The sequence below is a fragment of the Pleurodeles waltl genome, chromosome 7, assembly GCF_031143425.1.
Source record: "Pleurodeles waltl isolate 20211129_DDA chromosome 7, aPleWal1.hap1.20221129, whole genome shotgun sequence".
NCBI lineage: Eukaryota > Metazoa > Chordata > Amphibia > Caudata > Salamandridae > Pleurodeles > Pleurodeles waltl.
Window position 1 is genome coordinate 653,193,496 of NC_090446.1, and position 19,527 is coordinate 653,213,022.

The window sequence follows — 19,527 nt, forward strand, 5'->3', positions numbered from 1 at the left end:
GAGTACCAACGAGCCCTAGAGGAAGGAGAGCTAGAGGACTCGGGTGATGGGCTGCGTGGACTGGAGTCGGCCAGTGGGCTGGACACTTCCCCTGAGTGGGACCTTTCGTCCCCGGGGGAATATACCGAGGAAGCTGCTTCCTTTCATACAGTGGTACGGAAGGCAGCTAGTTTTTTGGACCTGCCTTTGCCGGTGGTGGAGGCGAAACAAAACCTTTTGACAGAGGTGTTGCATCCGGCCTCAGCCGCGGCGGAGCCTCTATTACCTTTTAATGACGCTCTGCTGGATCCGGTTTTAGAGGTGTGGAAGAAGCCGGCATCTTCCCCAGCAGTTCACAGAGCCGTGGCCAGGAGGTATCGGACGGCTCCAACTGATCCTGGTTTCCTATCTAGGCACCCTACGCCGGAGAGCTTGGTTGTGCAGGCCTCCTGTTCGTCCAAGTCAGCGCCTGGTTCTTTTCCGACGGTGCCTGGGGACAGAGATTCAAAAAAGCTGGAGGTGCAGTCGAAGAAGATTTTTTCGTCCTGCAGTCTGGCATTAAAAGCCACCAATGCAACCTGTATCCTGGGGAGGTATATTCATGCTCTGATGGATGACATCTCCTCTTCGTTTACAGAGCTTCCCCAGGGTCTTTTGGATCTTGTCTCTGATGCCCAGGCTGCTGTGACCCAAATTATCCAGACGGGACTGGATACCACCGACTCGGTAGCCAGAGCAATGGGCACAACTGTGGTGGAAAGGAGACAGGCCTGGCTCCGTAACTCGGGCTTTTCGGCAGATGTACAGTCCACATTGTTGGATCTCCCGTTTGATGGGGACAAACTGTTTGGGGCTAAGGCTGATTCGGCCTTGGAACGGTTTAAGGAGAGCAGGGCCACGGCTAAGTCGTTGGGACTCCAAGCTCCTTCTTCCACGGCCTCTTCCAGATTCTTCAGGAGGTTTCGTGGATTTGGGCGTGGCTCTTCCTCCTCTTCCTTTCGGGGAAGATATCAGCAACCTGCCTCTTCCCATCCCTATAGATCTTTTAGGGGGAGGGGTAGGGTCCGCACCAGGGGAGCTTCTCAGCAGCACTCTGCCTCTTCCTCATCCTCTGGCGGGGTGCAGCAGGGGAAGCAGCCTTAGGCTTCCACCATTTCCCACTCACTCCTCTCCTGTAGGGGGAAGATTACAGCATTTTCTCACCAAATGGGAGACTGTTACGTCGGACACTTGGGTTCTCAGTGTTGTGGGAAAAGGCTACACCCTTCCCTTTCGGGAGTTTCCGCCCCTCATCCCGCCCCGCCCTTCGTATTGTTCACAAGAACATCTCCTGTTGCTAGAACAGGAGGTAGAAGTCCTCCTTTTAAAGGGCGCGGTGGAGTTGGTCCCGGAGCAGGAAAGGGGTCAAGGAGTTTACTCAAGGTATTTCCTGATTCCCAAGAAGGATGGTCGTTTGAGACCAATTCTGGACCTGAGGATCTTGAATTGGTTCCTCAAGCAGGAAAAGTTCAAGATGCTGACCCTAGCACAGGTGCTTTTGGCGTTGAACATGGAAGACTGGATGGTGTCTGTCGACTTGCAGGATGCTTACTTTCATATCCCGATACTCAAGTCACACAGGAAGTATCTCCGGTTTGTGGTGGGATCGCAACACTACCAGTTTGCGGTCCTTCCGTTTGGTCTTACTTCAGCACCTCGAGTCTTCACGAAGGTGATGTCGGTGGTTGCGGCAGAGCTCAGAAGGAAGGGGATAGCAGTATTCCCTTACTTGGACGATTGGTTGATCAAAGCCAAGTCCCCGGAGCTTGTGTTGCGTCATCTGCAGTCAACAACCCAGTTGTTGTTCGACCTGGGCTTTTCGGTGAACGAGCCCAAATCTCACCTAGAGCCCTCTCAGCGCCTCCTGTTCATAGGGGCAGTACTGGATACAACATTGGGTCGGGCCTTTCCTCCGCCTCAGCGGATTCAAGATATTCAGGATTTGGTTCCAATGTTTCGAAATGGAGCGGTAGTTCCAGTCCTCAAGGTCCTTCGTCTGCTCGGTCTTTTTGCCTCCTGCATTCTGTTAGTCACGCATGCTCGCTGGCACATGAGGGCTCTTCAGTGGTGCCTCCGAAGGCAGTGGTCTCAACACAGAGGGGATCTAGAGGGTACTGTCAAGATCTCCAGAGATGCTGCTGTGGATTTGAGGTGGTGGATTGCAAGCAACAATCTTTCACAAGGAAAGCCGTTCCAGCAGTCGCCACCAGTGGCCACAGTCATAACGGATGCTTCCACTCTAGGGTGGGGAGCTCATCTGGGGGATCTGGAGATCAAAGGTCTTTGGTCTCCAGAGGAACAGATTTTTCACATCAATCTGTTAGAGTTACGGGCTGTACGTCTGGCTCTCAAGCCCTTCCTCCCTTCCCTTCGTGGTCAGTCGGTACAGGTCCTAACGGACAATACTACCACGATGTGGTACATAAACAAGCAGGGAGGAGTGGGGTCGTACCTTCTCTGCAGAGAAGCTCTTCGACTATGGTCCTGGGCAAAGGACCATCGGATTTGCTTGATAGCAAACCATCTGGCCGGAGTTTTGAACGTGCGTGCGGACAGTCTCAGTCGCCACTTCTCGGCAGACCACGAGTGGCGTCTCCATCCAGATCAAGTCCGTTTAATCTTCCAGAAGTGGGGGTTTCCTCGGGTAGATCTGTTCGCCACTCGAGAGAACGCGCATTGTCCGTTGTTCTGCAGCCTTCAGTATCCGATGCAGGAAGCGTTGGGGGACGCGTTTCAAATGACCTGGGGCGGCCAGTTGCTTTACGCGTTTCCTCCCATACCCTTGATTCCTCGAGTATTGAGGAAGATTCGCCAAGACCGGGCTCTAGTAATCTTAATAGCTCCGGATTGGCCAAGGAGGGTGTGGTACTCCGACCTTCTCCAACTCTCAACGTGCCCGCCGCTCCGTCTCCCTTTCAGGGCAGACCTCCTCTCACAGTCGCAGGGGCAGGTTCTACACCCCAACCTCCAGAGTCTGCACCTACATGCCTGGAGATTGAACGGGGCAACCTGAGTTACTTCTCTCTCCCGCCTGAGGTAGTGGATGTTATATTAGCGGCCAGGCGACACTCCACTAAATCTATCTACGCTAATAGGTGGTCTAAATTTGTTGCGTGGTGTGGAGAGAGGCAGATTGATCCTTTACATGCTCATCTATCGGACGTTTTGTCTTTTGCTCTATCTCTGGCGCAGAAAGGTTGTGCAGTGGCTACCATTAAAGGTTATTTATCGGCCTTGTCAGCCTTCATATGTCTTCCAGACCAACCATCTTTATTTAAATCCCCTATTGTTATCAGATTCTTGAAAGGTCTTCTAAATCAATATCCTCCAAAGCCATTCGTTATGCCGCAATGGGATTTGTCCTTAGTCCTGACTTTCCTTATGGGGTCCCCTTTTGAACCTATGCATTCTTGCCCCTTGAGGTATTTGGTTTTAAAAACAGTCTTCCTGATAGCTATAACATCAGCAAGGAGAGTGAGTGAGTTGCAGGCCTTATCAGTAAAACCCCCTTATACAACTTTTTATGGGGATAAGGTGGTGTTGAGGACCAAGGCTGCTTTCCTCCCGAAGGTTGTTTCACCCTTCCATTTGGCTCAGGCAATTACTTTGTCCACGTTCTATCCTCCGCCTCATCCTTCCAAAGAGGAAGAAAGACTGCACCGTCTGGACCCAAAGAGAGCGTTGAGCTTCTTTATCGATAGAACAAGGGATTTCAGGCTGGAGGATCAGCTGTTTATTGGATACGTGGGCAAGAGGAGAGGAAAGGCAGTCCACAAGAGAACACTATCCAGGTGGGTTGTTCTTTGCATTAAAATATGTTACTCTTTGGCAAAGAAGGATCCTCCTGAGGGCATTAGAGCTCATTCCACCAGAGCTAAGTCGGCCACTTCGGCCTTAGCCAGAGGTGTTCCTGTGGTCGACATCTGCAAGGCCGCAACTTGGTCGTCCCTTCACACTTTTGCAAAACATTACTGTTTAGATTCTGAGGTTAGAAGGGACGGTCATTTTGCACGGTCAGTGCTGCAGGATTTCTTGGTTTGACCATTTAGGCACCCACCGCCGGGCGTGGTACTGCTTTGGGACTCTATTCATGAGGTGAGGAATCCACAGGTAGTTGTATCCATCAGAAGAACGAGTTACTTACCTTCGGTAACGACTTTTCTGGTGGATACATTAGCTACCTGTGGATTCCTCACGGTCCCACCCGCCTCCCCGTTGCCTTTATGGTCTTGCCAAGTAATCCTTGAGTGCGCTCCTCTTGGTCTTTGAGGGTGCAATAGATGTATATATAATATATTTATATATATATATATGTATATGTGTATATATTTTTATGTATATACTTGGTGTGTGTATATATTTTGAAAAGAGAGAGTTTTATATATATATATATATATGTACATAAAAAGATTTACAGTTATTCGTACAATGTGGTGTATTTTTACAATATAATGGATGTTGCCTTGCTCTTTCATTGCATTGCCTGGTTGTTCTCATGCACGTAAAAAATGATTGGTACTGACGTCTGCACGTCGTCGAGGACCTCTTATTGCCTGTATGACGTCAGACGGCGTCGCGTGCGAGACAGTGACGTCCTCGTCGACGTGCAGAGACTAGTAAGAAGATTTCCGTCGAATGCTGGCGCCATGGGAGTATTCATGAGGTGAGGAATCCACAGGTAGCTAATGTATCCACCAGAAAAGTTGTTACCGAAGGTAAGTAACTCGTTCTTTTAGCTGTATAGCAGAAGCATGAAGGTACTGTTCGTGAAGGATTATTTTTGTTTAAAGCTGGTGTTAAAGCTTTTTTCTGTTGCATTATATAAATATAAAACCCTGGCCTGGGATAGGGCAGGATATGGGCTACAAGAGTATTGGGAAAAGTAGTTTTTTTTGTATACTTTAATTTGATTGGCTGCTGTCATTTTCTCAGTAAAGAAAGAGAATGCATAATCCGAAGCCTCCGGTCCTGACATAGAATCTAGCCCAGAAAGTATTCCAGATTTGTAAACAAATGGACTTTCGCTTTGTTACCACAAGCAAGCATTGGCAAAGCAAGTCAGTCTCGCCTTTGAGACCTATTGGCTTTGTCAATTTTTCTTTTTTAGCAATGTCTTAATTTAATGTGGTTTATGGGATTGTGCATTAAATTAAATGAGTGATTAGTACAGACACTATGTATGCAAGCCTTTCAAATGAATCCACGGGACAATTGCCCATGTTTTCTCTGCACTCCCCCTAGTCTTTGGTGGGATTAAAGGGTTTGGACCATATTATAAGTACTTGATAGTTTTCTAGCAGCATTACAGGAAAGTATCACAACTGTCAATTTACTACTTGGGATATCCCCTACCTTGTTTCTTTCTTCTGTGTTGCTACTATCAAATATATCCTCATCTACACTTTTTTCCCTGTATGTTGTCTACTCAGAGTTGATTGAACTCTGCTGTTACTGTCCAAGATAAGTTAGTGCACTTAACTCAATAATGGTGTCACTAAGTTTTACGCTTGTACTGAAAATTGTGCTGCATGCCTGTAATGTGATTTCCATTATGCAGGTACTGTTTGTTAGCGGCAGAGTGATACTTGTCAGGAAACTCTTGTTAACTATACCATCAATTGTTAAGTAACTAGGTGACCCTAGAGAACGTGCTACACTCAAAAGTTAATGTATACATATTCGTGCAATAAGGTGTCAGTAATGTAGTTTCAGTGCAGTGCAACTTCTTGTAACTCGCCTTTTTTGAAGCAGAGAGAGAGAAGCCGTCATAAGACCTACTTGATACACTCTTCCAGTTGTCATTGTTTGGAAGAACTTTTATTTTACGTGTTTTTGTTGGTAATGGTATTAACTTCCAGGAGGATTCATCTGATGGAAATACATTTACAGAATAGAGATTACTTAGAAAATTCCTTTGATTAAATAAAAAAGCTGAACAGAAGTTGTTGTATTTGAATCTCCTTGTGCTATTTCAGCAGATCCTCCTTGTGTTAACTCGAGCATGGTGCTGCTCATGCTTCTTGGATTTTTGGAATTGACAAAACAAGTTGGAGGATCAATAACATACCGTATTTATCAGCGTATAACACGCACTTTTTCTCCCTGAAAATAGGGGGCAAATGATGTGTGCGTGTTATACGCCGATAAAATGTAATGGTTTTTTTTTCTGAAATTTCCTCTTAAAATGAGGTGCGTGTTATACGCCGGTGCGTGTTATACGCCGATAAATACGGTATATTGAGTTGTTTCTGCTGAACATATTGATGCTTTTTTGAATGTAAAAAGCCATCAACACAAGCCTTTTGCAAAACTGCATCTGTCTGGGTGTTGCTGCTCAAATGCTGGACTGTGCTCACTTCAATAATACTAGGCCCACCATTGGAGCATGCCACTACAATACCCTTAGTTCACAGTCCCCTGGTTGACACTGTGTAAACCGGAGCTACTCTCTTTAGTATTATGAACAGTGCTTGTCCTACATTGGTCCTATGATCCTATGCTGTTTGGGTGAGCATTTTGAGTACTATACACCTTGCCAAGTTTGAGCAGGTGTACCCCTCGAAAGTTTTGCATGCTTCCTTTTTCCTAGTTGGATTTTCGTTACGGTACATTTGTATGTAGCAATGACTAACAAATTATGTTAATGCTCCATGATCCCTGCTTTTACTACAGAAATACATGGGTGACAAGCTTACATTTAAGTCCCATCCGGTAATTTGGTATTCTCATTTGCCAATAAAAACCCATGTATCTTCCAGCTATTATCCTGTAATACCTCCTTGTGATTCATGCAATTAGCAACACTCCTCTCCTCCCTTTTGCCTTCAGGGAAAAAATGTATACTTTGTCAAAGTTCATGATGGCAAATATTGCTCGTCTCAGTCTAGTGATAAGTTTGCAAGATTAAAATACGAAAACGTGTCCTTCACTGCCCCCCTGTCTTAAATGACCTCTTTGTTATAGCATATTTTCCCCCGTGCCACCCACATGGACACAGCAACAGTGAAGTGACTGTTTGCCAAAGACTGGCCTCTGTTGTGCCAGCATATAAATGCTTTACATATGTTTAGCACAATTCAAAATGAATATAGCACGTGCCTCAGTAAATAACTGGAAAAATAGTGGGTGTGGCTAGCTCTGTATTTCAATTATGCTTTAGATTTGGGAAACATAAAATGAGTGATCTTGATGCTGAAGTTGGCACATGTATGTAAAGCAGCATTTCGGAAATCCTCCGCAAAGCTTAGTGATTAATCAGATTCGTATAGAATTGCATAATTTGTGTCATCAGATTTTGTTTTATTTTCAGCTAGAACCATCTAGATTTTTGTGGCCTGCTGTTTTGCTTTTTAGGGGGTCCAAAAGGTACTTTCATATCCAGATATGTGGCATATTTTAAGCAGTTTATGCATGTTCATATGTTCTTTTTTGAGGCCCTGAAGAGTACTTCCTGCTCATATTGCCTCCATCCTGTCCTCCAGGTAGGTTTTAAAGTATCAATTCCTGATAGCGTTATTGGTGGACACCAGAATTTAAATCTTTATATTATTGCCAATCTACAAATAATGGCCACAGCTAGTCAAAACTATATTAATTGCAGAAGCACTTTTATATTTACATTAACATTAGCAAACCAAATAAGATGTAAAACTTTACTTTCATTCATATATATCATTCATATATATTGCCACCTGAATACGTGCATGTAAAAGATTTGTTGCAATTCGTGCAATTAATATCTGATGGAGACTTCTAGTTGCAGATTCTTTATCTTAAAACCCAGGAGATTTGTCGTGAGCAGTACCCCTGCGCACAGGTAGGTGGCATCGTTCAGCTCCGCATGCATCAGTGGTATTATCCACGCCAGCAGTGACATCTGCGGCACCTATATAGGCACCTCCCAGACACACTAATGTCAGTTATTTCTTTTCTGTGCCAGCCAGCGCTACTCTGGGAAGAGCTACCCATTCAGGTTTTTGACTGAGCTTTTTTGACATTTTGTCAAACATTTTTTGAGGTTTACCTCCTGGTGTGGTAGCATGTCATATAGAATAGCCAGCTTCAAGCCCTGCAGTGCGTTTCACTGTCTGAAGTCTGTGTCTGACCTGGACCTTGTTTGCCTGTTGTGCCCTGAGCACGACCACAACCCTGAATTATGCTCCCAAGTGGTGCGTGATAAACCTGAAGGCTTTGAGAGCGCACTCCCTTAAGCTTATGCCGGCCAGTGGTGCGACTCTGCGCCGTTTGAAGTTCAGAGGAAGGTCCAGGGTAATTCGCAGAGTCTGAAGTCGTCCCTTTCGATATCTTCATGACACTCTGTTAAGTCAATAAACAAGAATTCCTTGAAGCTTGCTTCAGCTTCTGTGTCTGCTGATGAGATGCAGGAGTGTCTGCTTTCTAGGCCTTGCTCATCAGTAGAGCCTGCATTTGGGCTGGCTCCACGCTTCCCTGAGTTTCTGGGAGCCGGAACTACACCCGCCTTATTAAAAGAATGTTATGACGCTATGTGCACTATATTTAGGCGACCCAACCCATCCGGCACACCTTCGGGCCCCGCAGGGTTGGCAGAGACCCCTGTGGGTTCAGGGCCAGCAGCTCCAGCTCCAGCCCCAGCACCAGTGGGACCACAAGGATCCACTTCCAAGCCCAGACCGATGCCAAACATGCAACATCTACCTTCCCCGGCGCAGGTCCTGATGCCGGCACCCACAGGCGGCACCATCCCCATTTTGATCCCCGACCCTGATATAGAGCTGGAGGAGAGTTGCTTGATGCCGTATCTGGTGCCATCATGAGCCTTGCCTCCCAGATTGGATCCTGAGCCCTATTCCTATGGGCTTGGGCACTGGGAGTAATGGGAGGGGTCGCTGGACCCTTTAGAAGTCCTTCCTTATGACCAAGACATGGACTGGTGTGAGGAACTTGGTGAGGCCAGTGGCCTGGATACTTCCCCAGATGCTGCATAGGTTCCTCCACTACTGTGGCTACAGAAGTGGAGGCTTTCTTTGAGATTGTTTTGCAGAGGTCACCAAAGGTCCTTGACATTCAGCTGCCCTCGGTGGCTGTCAAGGCTAGTGTCTTGACAGAGGTGCTTCAGCCAGGAGTTTCCCCATCTAAACTGCTGTTCCCTTTTAATGAAGCCTTAACAGATGTCCTTCTGGATCCCTGGTCCAAACCCAACACAGGGGCTCCTGTGACCAAGACAATCGCCGTCCCCACTGCTCCGCTCAAGTTTCCATACTCAACGCCCACTCCATAGAGTTTGGTGGTCCAGACTTCCACATCCCATGTCAACATTGGCACGTTCCCTACCCCTCCTCTGGGTAGGGAATCCAAGAGGCTGGAGGTACTTGGGCAGAAGATGTTTTCTTCCAACAGCTTATTGCGGTCTGTGAACACGGTGTGCCTTTTGGGCCACTACTTCCACTCTCTGTGGGATACGGTTGTGCAAGTGATGCCTTCAGTCTCGAAGGAAGCTTGGGCTGTGTTCTTCCAAGCAGTAGCAGGTCGTAGAGGTGCAGCAAAGTTCACCATTCGATGTGGACTCAACATGACCGACTTGCTAGGCAGAGCAGTTTTATCGATGTTGGCCCTTAGGCGCCACTCCTGGCTACGTTCTACTGGCTTTTCGGGAATGTCACGTCATCTTTGATGGAGATACGCTTTGATGGCTGCAGTCTCTTAAGAGATGAAGCAGACTTGATGCTTGAGCGGTTTAAGGACAGTTGGGCTACGGCCTAGTCCTTGGGGTTAGCTCCTGCCCTACTCCATGCTCAGTCCACTTTTCGTAGCTACAGAAGGGGCTACCAACCGCACCAGTTCCTTACCAACCACCGTTCCGCACATGACCCTCAGCCCCTGCGCAGCTGAGGGCGTGTAATCCACAAGCCACATGGATCAGGCAGCCAGAGGTTGGGTCAGTTTACCACCCCTCCTGCAGCCTTTAAATCCTCCTAATTTTCCCTTATACCATTCCGGTCACCCATTTAGTGACAGGATCTGTCCCACTGGCAGTCCACAACATGGGGCAGGAGGGTTTTGCAGTTGGTCCGAAAGGGCTACTCCCACCTCTTCCTGACTACCCTCCACCCCCCCAAGCTACCTGCTCAAGACAGGCTGAGAGAGGATCATCTTTCACTTTTCTGCAAGGATGTTGCGGCTCTCTTGACCAAGGAAGCAATAGAGAGGGTCTCGACGCCAGAAGTAGATTGAGGTTGCTGTTCCCGTTACTTTCTGGTGCCTAAGGACGGTGGAGGCCTTCATCCTATCTTAGACCTTAAGCCCCTCAACTACTTCCTCAAGAAATATACATTCAAAATGTTCCTTGGCTCAGGTTTTGTCTGCCCTGGACCTAGGAGACTGGAGTGTAGTGTTGTACTTGCAGGATGTTTTTTTTCTTCATATTCCTGTCCTGCCTCCCCGCAGACATTACTTACATTTCATGGTTGGCCACACCCATGTTCAGTTTGCTGACCTCCCTTTCGGCCTAACCAGTGCCCCTTCGGTATTCACCGAGGTGAATGATGATGGTTGCGGCTCATCTACGAAGATCAGGTGTGTCAGTCTTTCCCAATGTCGACAACTGACTGTTGAAGGTGGGCGCATCCCAGGCGGTCGTCTTCCGCTTCCAGGCTACGACGAACCTCTGTAAACCTGCCAAAGTCACACTTGACTCCCTCTCAGACACTCCCGTTCATCGGAGCCGTTCTGGACACGATGCAGTTTTGGGCTTATCCTCCCAAGCAGCGAGTTCAGGATATTCAGGCTATGATACCAATGTTTCAGTTTCTCTCTTATGTTTCAGTGAGACAGGCTCTGAGGCTGTTGAAACTCAAGTCCTCCTGTATCCTGCTGGTGACAAATGCACTTTGGCAAATGAGGGCTCTACTGTGGGACTTTGTTTCCAGTGGGCACAACATCAGGGGAATTTCTCCGTCAAGGTCCAGCTCTCGGAGGGAACTGCAAATGATCAGCTGTGGTGGCTAGCGAACTGCGCTTTGGTCAGCGGCAGATCCCTCCCCCTTCCCACAACCAGATCTCACACTAGTGACAGATGCGTCACTCCTGGGATGGGGCAGCCATCTGTGAGAGATGGAGATCATAGGACTGTAGTCTCTGGCAGAATCTGGACTCCATATCAACCCTCTAGAGCTCCGAGCAATCCGACTTGCATTGAAACCCTTTCTACCCTCCAGGAAGGGAAGGCTTGCTCAGGTGTTCATGGACAACACCACTGCCATGTGGTACTGCAGTAAACAGGGTGGGATCGTGGACCCTTTTGTCAAGAGGCTCTATGTATCTGGACATGCCTGGAACATCAGCCTATATCCCTGGTGGTTCAACATCTGGAAGGTTCTCTGAGCACCAAGGCAGAGGAACTTATTCCTAGCGGATCACAAATGGCGTCTCCATCCAGAGGTGGTGCAAGCTTTCTTTTAGCATTGGGGAGAGCTTTGGTTAAATCTGTTCGCTGCTGCCAAGAATGTGCAATCTAAGCAGTTTTGCATGCTGGAGTTCCAAAGGTGGCTCTCACTCGAAGAGGCTTTTCATCTTGAGTGAAGTTAAGGCCTCCTGTACGTCTTTCCTGCTATACCACTTCTGCCCAGAGTTCTCAAGACGATAAAGAACAACTGGGCCCAAGTCAACCTTGTAACACTAAGCTGGGCACTGAGTCTGGTAGCCTGAGCTACAGAGCATGGCCATTGATCCTCCGATAAGGTGCCCCCTTCGGGACTATCTTCTGTCGCAGCAGCAGGGGAGGGATCTCCACCCAAACCTGTCCAGTCTCCACCTTGCACGGAGATTGAATGGCAGCGGTTGACAACCTTTGACCTTCCTCCTGAAGTCTGAAATATTATTTTTGCAGCCAGGTGTTCCTCCATGAAGACGGTATAAGCCCTGCTAGTGGAAGAAATTTTTGGGCTTGGTGTTCCAACAGTGATGTTGACCTTGTTCCTTCCCCTCTTTTTCAGGTTCTTCTCTTTATTCTGTCTGTTGCCCAGCAGGTCACTCTCAAGGGTTATCTTAGTGCTATTTCTGCATTTTTCAGACTGCAAGATCAACAGTCTGTTTTCACATCTTCTATTGTACATAGGTTCTTGAAAGGTTTGGTTCATCTTTACCCATCTTCTCCTTTCATCCTACCACAGTGGGACTTTAGTATGATTCTCACCTTCTTGAGATGCGCTCCCTTTGAGCGAATTCACACCTGCGGTTGCTCACAATCAAAACAGCTTTCCTCTGCATGTAAAACATCTGCCAGGTGACTTAGTGAGCTGCAGGCCTTGTCATCTAAGCTGCCCTGTATATTTATCCATCCCGACAAAGTGGTGCGTCAAACGCAGGCCTCTTTTCTTCCTAAGGTAGTTATGCCCTTGCATGTAGGTAAATCCATCACTTTACCTATTTTCTATACTTTACCTCACCCCTCTATGGATGAGGAGCGTCTCCATGGTCTGAACCCCAAAAGAGCGTTGTTGTCCTACCTTGGCTGCACACAAGTATTCCGGGTGGACAATCAACTCTTCGTGGGGTATGTCGGAACTGAAAAGGGCTGTGCTGTACAGAAAAGAACCTTCTCCAGATGGGTTATGCTCTGCATTAAAATCTCCTACACATTGGCGAAGAAGCAACCCTTTTTCACTCATTTAACCAGAGCCAAGGCTGCAACCACTGCATTAGCATAGAGAGTTCCAGTCCTTGATATCTGGCGAGCAGCAGCGTAGGCCTCCCTGCACGTTTACTAAACATTACTACCTGAACAGGGAGGTCTGTTGTGAGAGGCATTTTGCCCATCTGGCTCTGAAGGATTTCCTTGTCTGAAATTGGTCCACAGACCCACCTCTGGGGAAGGTATTGCTTTGTGTCTATTCTAAGTTAAGGAATCTGCAGCTAGAAGTCTCTATCAGATAAACAAGTTACTTCCCTTCGGCAATGCCTTATCTGGTAGAGGCTAAATCTTGCTGGAGATTCCTTACCCACCCACCCTGCCTCCAGGCTCTGCAAACAGATTTCTAGGGACAAGGGTGTATTCCTTTCGGGGCACTTGTTATCCACACCAGTGGTCATTGTTGTTCATGGCTACTCGCTGCTGGCGTTGAAAGTTGTGAAAAGAAACTGACGTCCGTGTTCCTTGGTGGTACCTGGTGTAAGGCTCTCAAAAAATCTTCTTCATCCAGTCTGACGGCTGGGATAATCCTAAAGTAAGAAATCTGCAGCTATAGTCTCTACCAGACATGGTATTACCGAAGGTAAGTAACTTATTCTTTTCTGCTTTTCCAATAAACAATTATATAGTCTACCTATGCATGAATTACTTATACACATTCAAAACCTACTGGTTAGTGCAGTCCATTGCACTCATATTTCTTTGTTGCTGGGTATAAGTAGTTCAACATAAACCTCTCACTGAATTGAACTCTGAACCTCAAATCTGTTGCCACTAGGGCTACCTTTCTATCCCCCAGTAATACCACTGCTTTTTGGGGTGAAGGCTGTCTAGTTTCAATGCATTTCCCATTTCCCAGTGTGTTACATCCAGGAATTCCACTGTGCTCACGTTCTTGATGAAGAATAGGACATACTAGAAGACTCACCTTTGGGTGTGAGAAGGCGGCTCTTTAGTCTAAAGCAGTTAGTTGTGGCATTTGTAATATAATCGTAACTCTTGTGTAGCAGAGTTTTTTTGTTTTACCAGAATGCCTTTCCCCATTGCATCTCAATAGGAGATTCTGCATCATGAAAACCAAAGATGTGGGAGAAACCATTGACAATGCTCGTATTGGAAAGCCATTCTGTAGTGCTATTATCAATCTATGCTACTTAACATAGGTGCCCTGATGTTAAAGCGAACTAATGAACTGGTTTGTCATGCAACAAAAACTTACGTTTCCCGCAAATACATTGTGTTCTCTGTGTGTTAGTCATGTCTGGTATTTCCTTACGTTTATTATTATTTTTGTCATTCTCTTCTGCATTAGGTCAGTCATCCCTTTTTCCCATGGAAGATGGGTTTTTGGATGATGGGCGTGGGGAACAAACTCTGCACAGTGGATTGGGATCTCCTCACTGTTTTCCACATCAGAATGGAGAGCGAGTGGAACGGTATTCCCGTAAGGTCTTTGTTGGTGGATTGCCTCCAGATATTGATGAAGGTACGGTATTTAAAGAGCAGAGTAAGACATTTGAGAAAATAAATATGTTAACATGTAATGATTTTAACCTACTTTAAAGTAGTCTGCGCATACTTTCAGAATTTCACAGTAGATTTGTGGAATTTCTTCACACCTTGAAGACATGAGATTTAGTGACTATGACCCTTATGTACGATGAGGCAAGTCACAAATTAGTTGGCATGTTTTTGTTTTGACTGGTAGCAGCGTGCCATGCATTTTTTAATGTGACTGATATACTTAATATTTCTGTCACAATTCGTGAGGTAGAAGGTTATAAAGCCATCTACCTCACAATATTAATGAGGTACGAGGCATTTTACACCCATCTGCGAATGGATGCCAACACAGTCATTGAGGGGTGTGAGGGACTGATCTCATCCCCTGGATATCAGCATTTTATTGCAAAATGATCACATGTCCCTAAAAAGGGATAGATGCTGCATAAAAAAAGAAAATAAATAATTGACATCCAAGAAGATATCAGGGAGCATGCAGAGGTAACCTAAAACACTATCTGCTTCCATGTAGCTACCTGCCACGCTTCTCAAGGGAAGGTGCTACTCATCAACAACTTTCTCCTTGTGAATCTGCTTACACCCTGGAGTCATTTTGCAACTGGAAAGTGGAAGACTTTGAAAAAAAAAATAGAGGAGTGTATTTTACCTATTGGAAGCAATTTTAGCTAAAATAAAGCCATTTTTGGCTTCAATAATCAGAAGTCTCCTTTGTCAGTGAGGTCTTTGTATGGTATCTGATCAATGATTCGCTACTGTAATTGCACTCACCTAGGAGGGTGGCAGGTGGAGTCAATAATATGGAGTACAAGCCCAACGCATCCATGATAAGGTACATGTTCAATATAATTATGTCAGCGTATTTGGTAGTTAGAGCTAATTAAGAAATTTGTGCTTATGGTGGTAGCTTTTCATCGCTTGACACTCATTTTAGGTTTTTTTCTGAAAGGAACTGCTTGCAACTGGAACAAGAAATGTGCATGTTTTTCATCTTTCATCATCAAATTTAAAAATGACTTCCAACCAAGAAACTTGTTTTATTTAAAAAAAAAAAAAAAAAAAAAAATAGTAAGACCTCCTGAATAAAACTAGATGCAAAACATCACAAAACAAATTATATAGTTGCTCACGTAAGCCTATGCAACTGAGAAGTCCGCCACTGAACTTGCGAACTTTGTTAATATGGGAACCTATTCTTGTGTTCATTAGACAACTACAAAGGCAAATATTGCACTTAATATTTTCGAGAACTGAGAGATATTCAGGAAGCAGGTGTTTTGACAAGGAGCTTGTAGTCAATGGCTGGGAGCCTTCCACACCATAGTGCTCGGGTGCATCACGCAGCTCCCAGCCGTCCTCGCAAATGGCACAGGAAATCCCTCTGTGCAGGTACTAGAGGGATTTCCTGCTCAAAGAAACAGCCTTGGAGCTGGTGGAGAGCTTCCCTGGCTCCTGAGGCTGTTTATTTGTTTTTAATGAAATGACGATCAGCAAGCATAATGTATTGACCTCATTCCACTGAAAACAAAAGTGAAATGATCCAACTGGCTCATTTCACTTTATGTGTGTTTGTGCATGCGAGGCTATCTAAGCCCCCCCAAGCACCGAGGCAGCTAGGAGAGGTATCATTGGGAAGAGGAGAATCTCCCCTTTCCAGTGGTACCCCTTCCCTGTTGGATCCCTGCTTGGGGCTCAACGCAGGAGGGTGATTATCAAGCAGGGATTCATCAATAGACACCAGGGAGGGGAGAGCGGCCCTTTGGGCAAGGGCTTTTGCTCTCACTTTACAAAAAGTTACAGATTGAAATGTTGTCACAAGTGCCCGTTTTTTTTTCCCTACTCAGTTTCTATATTTCTTCTTTCAACATATAATTTCCTTGAGAAAACAATCAGGGATCTACACATATGACCCCTTCCTGAATTTTGACTTTTTTCTACTGTTCAGAAATCCATAACTTTTCTGGATCACCCAAGAGTTCCATACTGGTTTCCACCTCAAACTGGAAGTGGGTTGAGAGAAAAAAAAATAGGCTACCTCTTTGAAAAAATGTTGAAACTGTGGCACAGATTTTTTTTTTTTTTAATTACTACTCAGCGTGTTTCTGAAAGCTAGGAAGATGGTGACTTTAGTGCAGCAAACCGTTCATGGACGCCATTTTCAGGGTAAAAAAAAAGACACTTTTATTTGGAGTGCTTTTTTCACTATTTTTCTTAAAAACTCAGAATATTGCTATATTTTGCCTATTTTCTCCGTCCCCTCCATGGGAATCCACAAACCCTGGGCACCTTTAGAATCCCCAAGGTTTTGGGGGGGAAAAAAGAGACAGATTTGGCGTGGATAGCTTGTGTGGACAAAATGTTGTAGAGGCCTAAGCGCAAACTACTCCAAATAGCCAAAGAAAGGCACAGCAGTGGGGTGGGATGGGGAGACCTAGCATCAAAGGGGTGAATATATAGGTATGTCTGTGCATTACAGATGCACAACAAAATCCCGGATGCAGTTTTTCATGTATCGCTACTGGTGCTCAGGCAGTTGATTCTAACAGATTCTTGACCAGCAGGCTTTACGTTGTTTACACAAAACGACAGCGGACTTTGTGCTGTGGTGCTAAAACAACTTTCTGAGTGGGGGTGCTGCCATTGGTGCTCCTTCAATGAAATTCTAGGGACTGTGAAAAATTCAAGTGTATGCACATAGAATAAGTGTAGCAAATTAGTGACACCCATTCAGCAAAAGAGTGGTAAGGAGGTGGTATATAGTCGGTGATGCATTTTGGGACACACTGGCGCAAATATATTATTGCATGGTGTGAAAACGCAGTGTCATTTACAGACAGCATATTTGTCATTGAAGTGGCCTCTAAATTTTCACAGATGTAGTTATACTGATAAACCTATATAGTGCTGATTTCAGTGACTATCATTTGCAAATTAGTAAGTATAGTGTCTTGATTTGATCATATTAAAAATAGGGATGTAACTACCACTGATGCAGCAGCACCGGGGCTGAGAGCCCATAGAACTTTGGAAGTGGTTGTGTTTTACTACCTATCAGTAGACAAATGGTCCATTTTCCTTGCTTGCACCAGGGCTAATGACATTCTTGCTATAACTGATTAAAAACTTTGCTTCCATCACACTTCAGAACTACAAAAAACTGCTTAATTTGTGCTTTCTTAAGCGCCGATATATTTTCTAATATTTGTAAAGTACATTTACGGGTATTTAACTTTTGTTGCCGGAAAAAATTATATACTATATCATATCCTTTCACACTTTTCGTACATCAGTAAGATTGCCTCATAGTTCACTTGACATATTTGACTGACTTAGCAGTCAGCAAACTAAAGGTAATACCAATCACCACGTTAAATTTTGACTGACGAGCAGCCTGACATTTGACCGCTGTCTTTGCGCTCCCGGCAATTTTGACAAGAAAAAAACAAAATATGAAGGTTCACCTACTCAACTTAGGCATGGTTATTTCTGCAAGTGCTACAACAACCCCTGTACCCCTACTTCCAGCGACTATGGTTGAGTGATTTTAAGTTAAATGCTATTGAAAATGCTGAAGATGCTGTCCTTCAAAGCGCTGCTCGTTTGTTTTGAGTGTTGTTCGCTACCGTAGAACGCTCAGAAATACATGGCGAGAACTGTTTTTTAGCAGCTTAGATTGCTTGATACCTTAACCAAAAGAAACTGCATTTACTAAAGGTGCCGTAAACGAGCAGCGCAACGTTTGGCATCATCCTAGTACCCATGTAGCTAAAAGTGTGTTCAGTGGATTGATGATGGGGATCCCGAAGAAGGGTGGCAGCACGACGAAATGCTTAAAAAGCATTTGCAATGCAATGGGTCTCGCATTTGCTCAAGTTAGAGCTATTAGCTTTGTAAACTCCTGACCGGACTTTTCTTGCCACATCAACTGAAAATTAAAAGTGAAACGGATGGCATAAGCGAACCGATTCACAGCACCACAGACGGCATGAGACACACAAAAAGAAAAAGAAGTTTGCTCTCAGACAGACTTATTGTTAAAAGTGCAATTAGCCATGTTGGGTGATGGTCAAGGCGTTAACAAAATCTCCCCAAGGAGGGACAAACGCAAACTATTTACCAATCTCATCAAAGGATTTTTCAAGGACAAGCCAACGAACGAGTGGGCGTGAGGTGGGTGTGCTTAAAAGCCCAGATACATACCAGCACGTTGGAAAAGCAGCACTTGCGCGCTGCTATGCTCGACCTAAAAACAAGAACCTTTAAGATTTTGTGATCTTTCACTAAACTGCTCAGTTTAAATTAAAATCGCTGTGGACAGTTCCAGTATTACAGTGACACTAATGGCGCTATTCAAATTCTTGATGCTATAAGATTCCCTGTGCTGGTTGCCGACACTAATAAGTTAGCTGTCTTTGTTTTATTGATCATTTTAATAGCGTGTGGTCTCATCAAGGCGCAGAGTAGAAGAAAACATGCACATTGGGAGTACTAAACGAGCTACACAACCCTGTGGCGCATGATGGGTTTTAGCAGCGAGGGATTTTAAATAGCCATGTTTCCAGGAGCTGATAGTGACTTGAGATGCATACAGATGGACCTGTTTGCAGTGAAGGATCTCCCTTTCAGAGTCAGTCTTTTGAACCTGTTGCGGCACTGCTTGTTTGAGTTTGTGAGCCTGTCAGTGGTCAGTTCAGTAGCAGTTATCAAATAGGTAACTTTTTAAAACGTCTTTAAGTTGGTTATGGAAAACCTCCGAGATCTTCTTGAACTTTTTTGGCACGCTTTATAGATTTTAAGTCCATGTGCTAAAGGGCCGTTTTGGCTGATGTATATTATTACATCTGCATCAGATTTTTCTGTCAAGCTCATCATGCATAATACTTTTATTTAGGCTTTATAGTTAATGTGTTTTTGCACGTAAAACTCTTTAATATTCCTAAAAGGTTATCTTTACTTATTGTATCATGCAGGTGGCCCATGCTCCTGCTTTGGCAAATTGCTGTGCTTTATCTGGGGTAGAGCTCTTCTTGCAATCTTTCCCATACCTTTCCTTACCATTCCTTAAATCTGCATTTCGCTCAGCACCCACTTTGTTTCAAGCGTCTTGTGTTGAGAACTCATTCACCCTGTTTTAATTTCTTGGTCTGGCATTCATTACCAGCATTTATTATTTGCATCAATGAGTCTATTGGGCTAGGTAACATGATGTTCGATGGCATCTGTCGCTGTAGATACGCATGTTCTGCAATAGCTCGCCATCTGGTGTTGGGCCGGAGTGTTACAAGTTGTTTTTCTTCGAAGAAGTCTTTCGAGTCACGGGA

The 19,527-nt window shown here is 45.2% G+C and overlaps 1 protein-coding gene across 2 annotated transcripts in view; it reads left to right on the top strand.

Annotated features, from left to right (window-relative positions):
* CPEB4 (cytoplasmic polyadenylation element binding protein 4) overlaps positions 1–19,527 on the top strand; it is a 281,089-nt gene that overhangs the window by 200,959 nt on the left and 60,603 nt on the right. For both annotated transcript variants that reach the window (XM_069244659.1, XM_069244660.1), the window contains one exon: positions 13,998–14,171. In XM_069244659.1, coding sequence (XP_069100760.1) covers positions 13,998–14,171 — 174 coding nt within the window. The remainder of the gene's footprint in view (positions 1–13,997; positions 14,172–19,527) is intronic.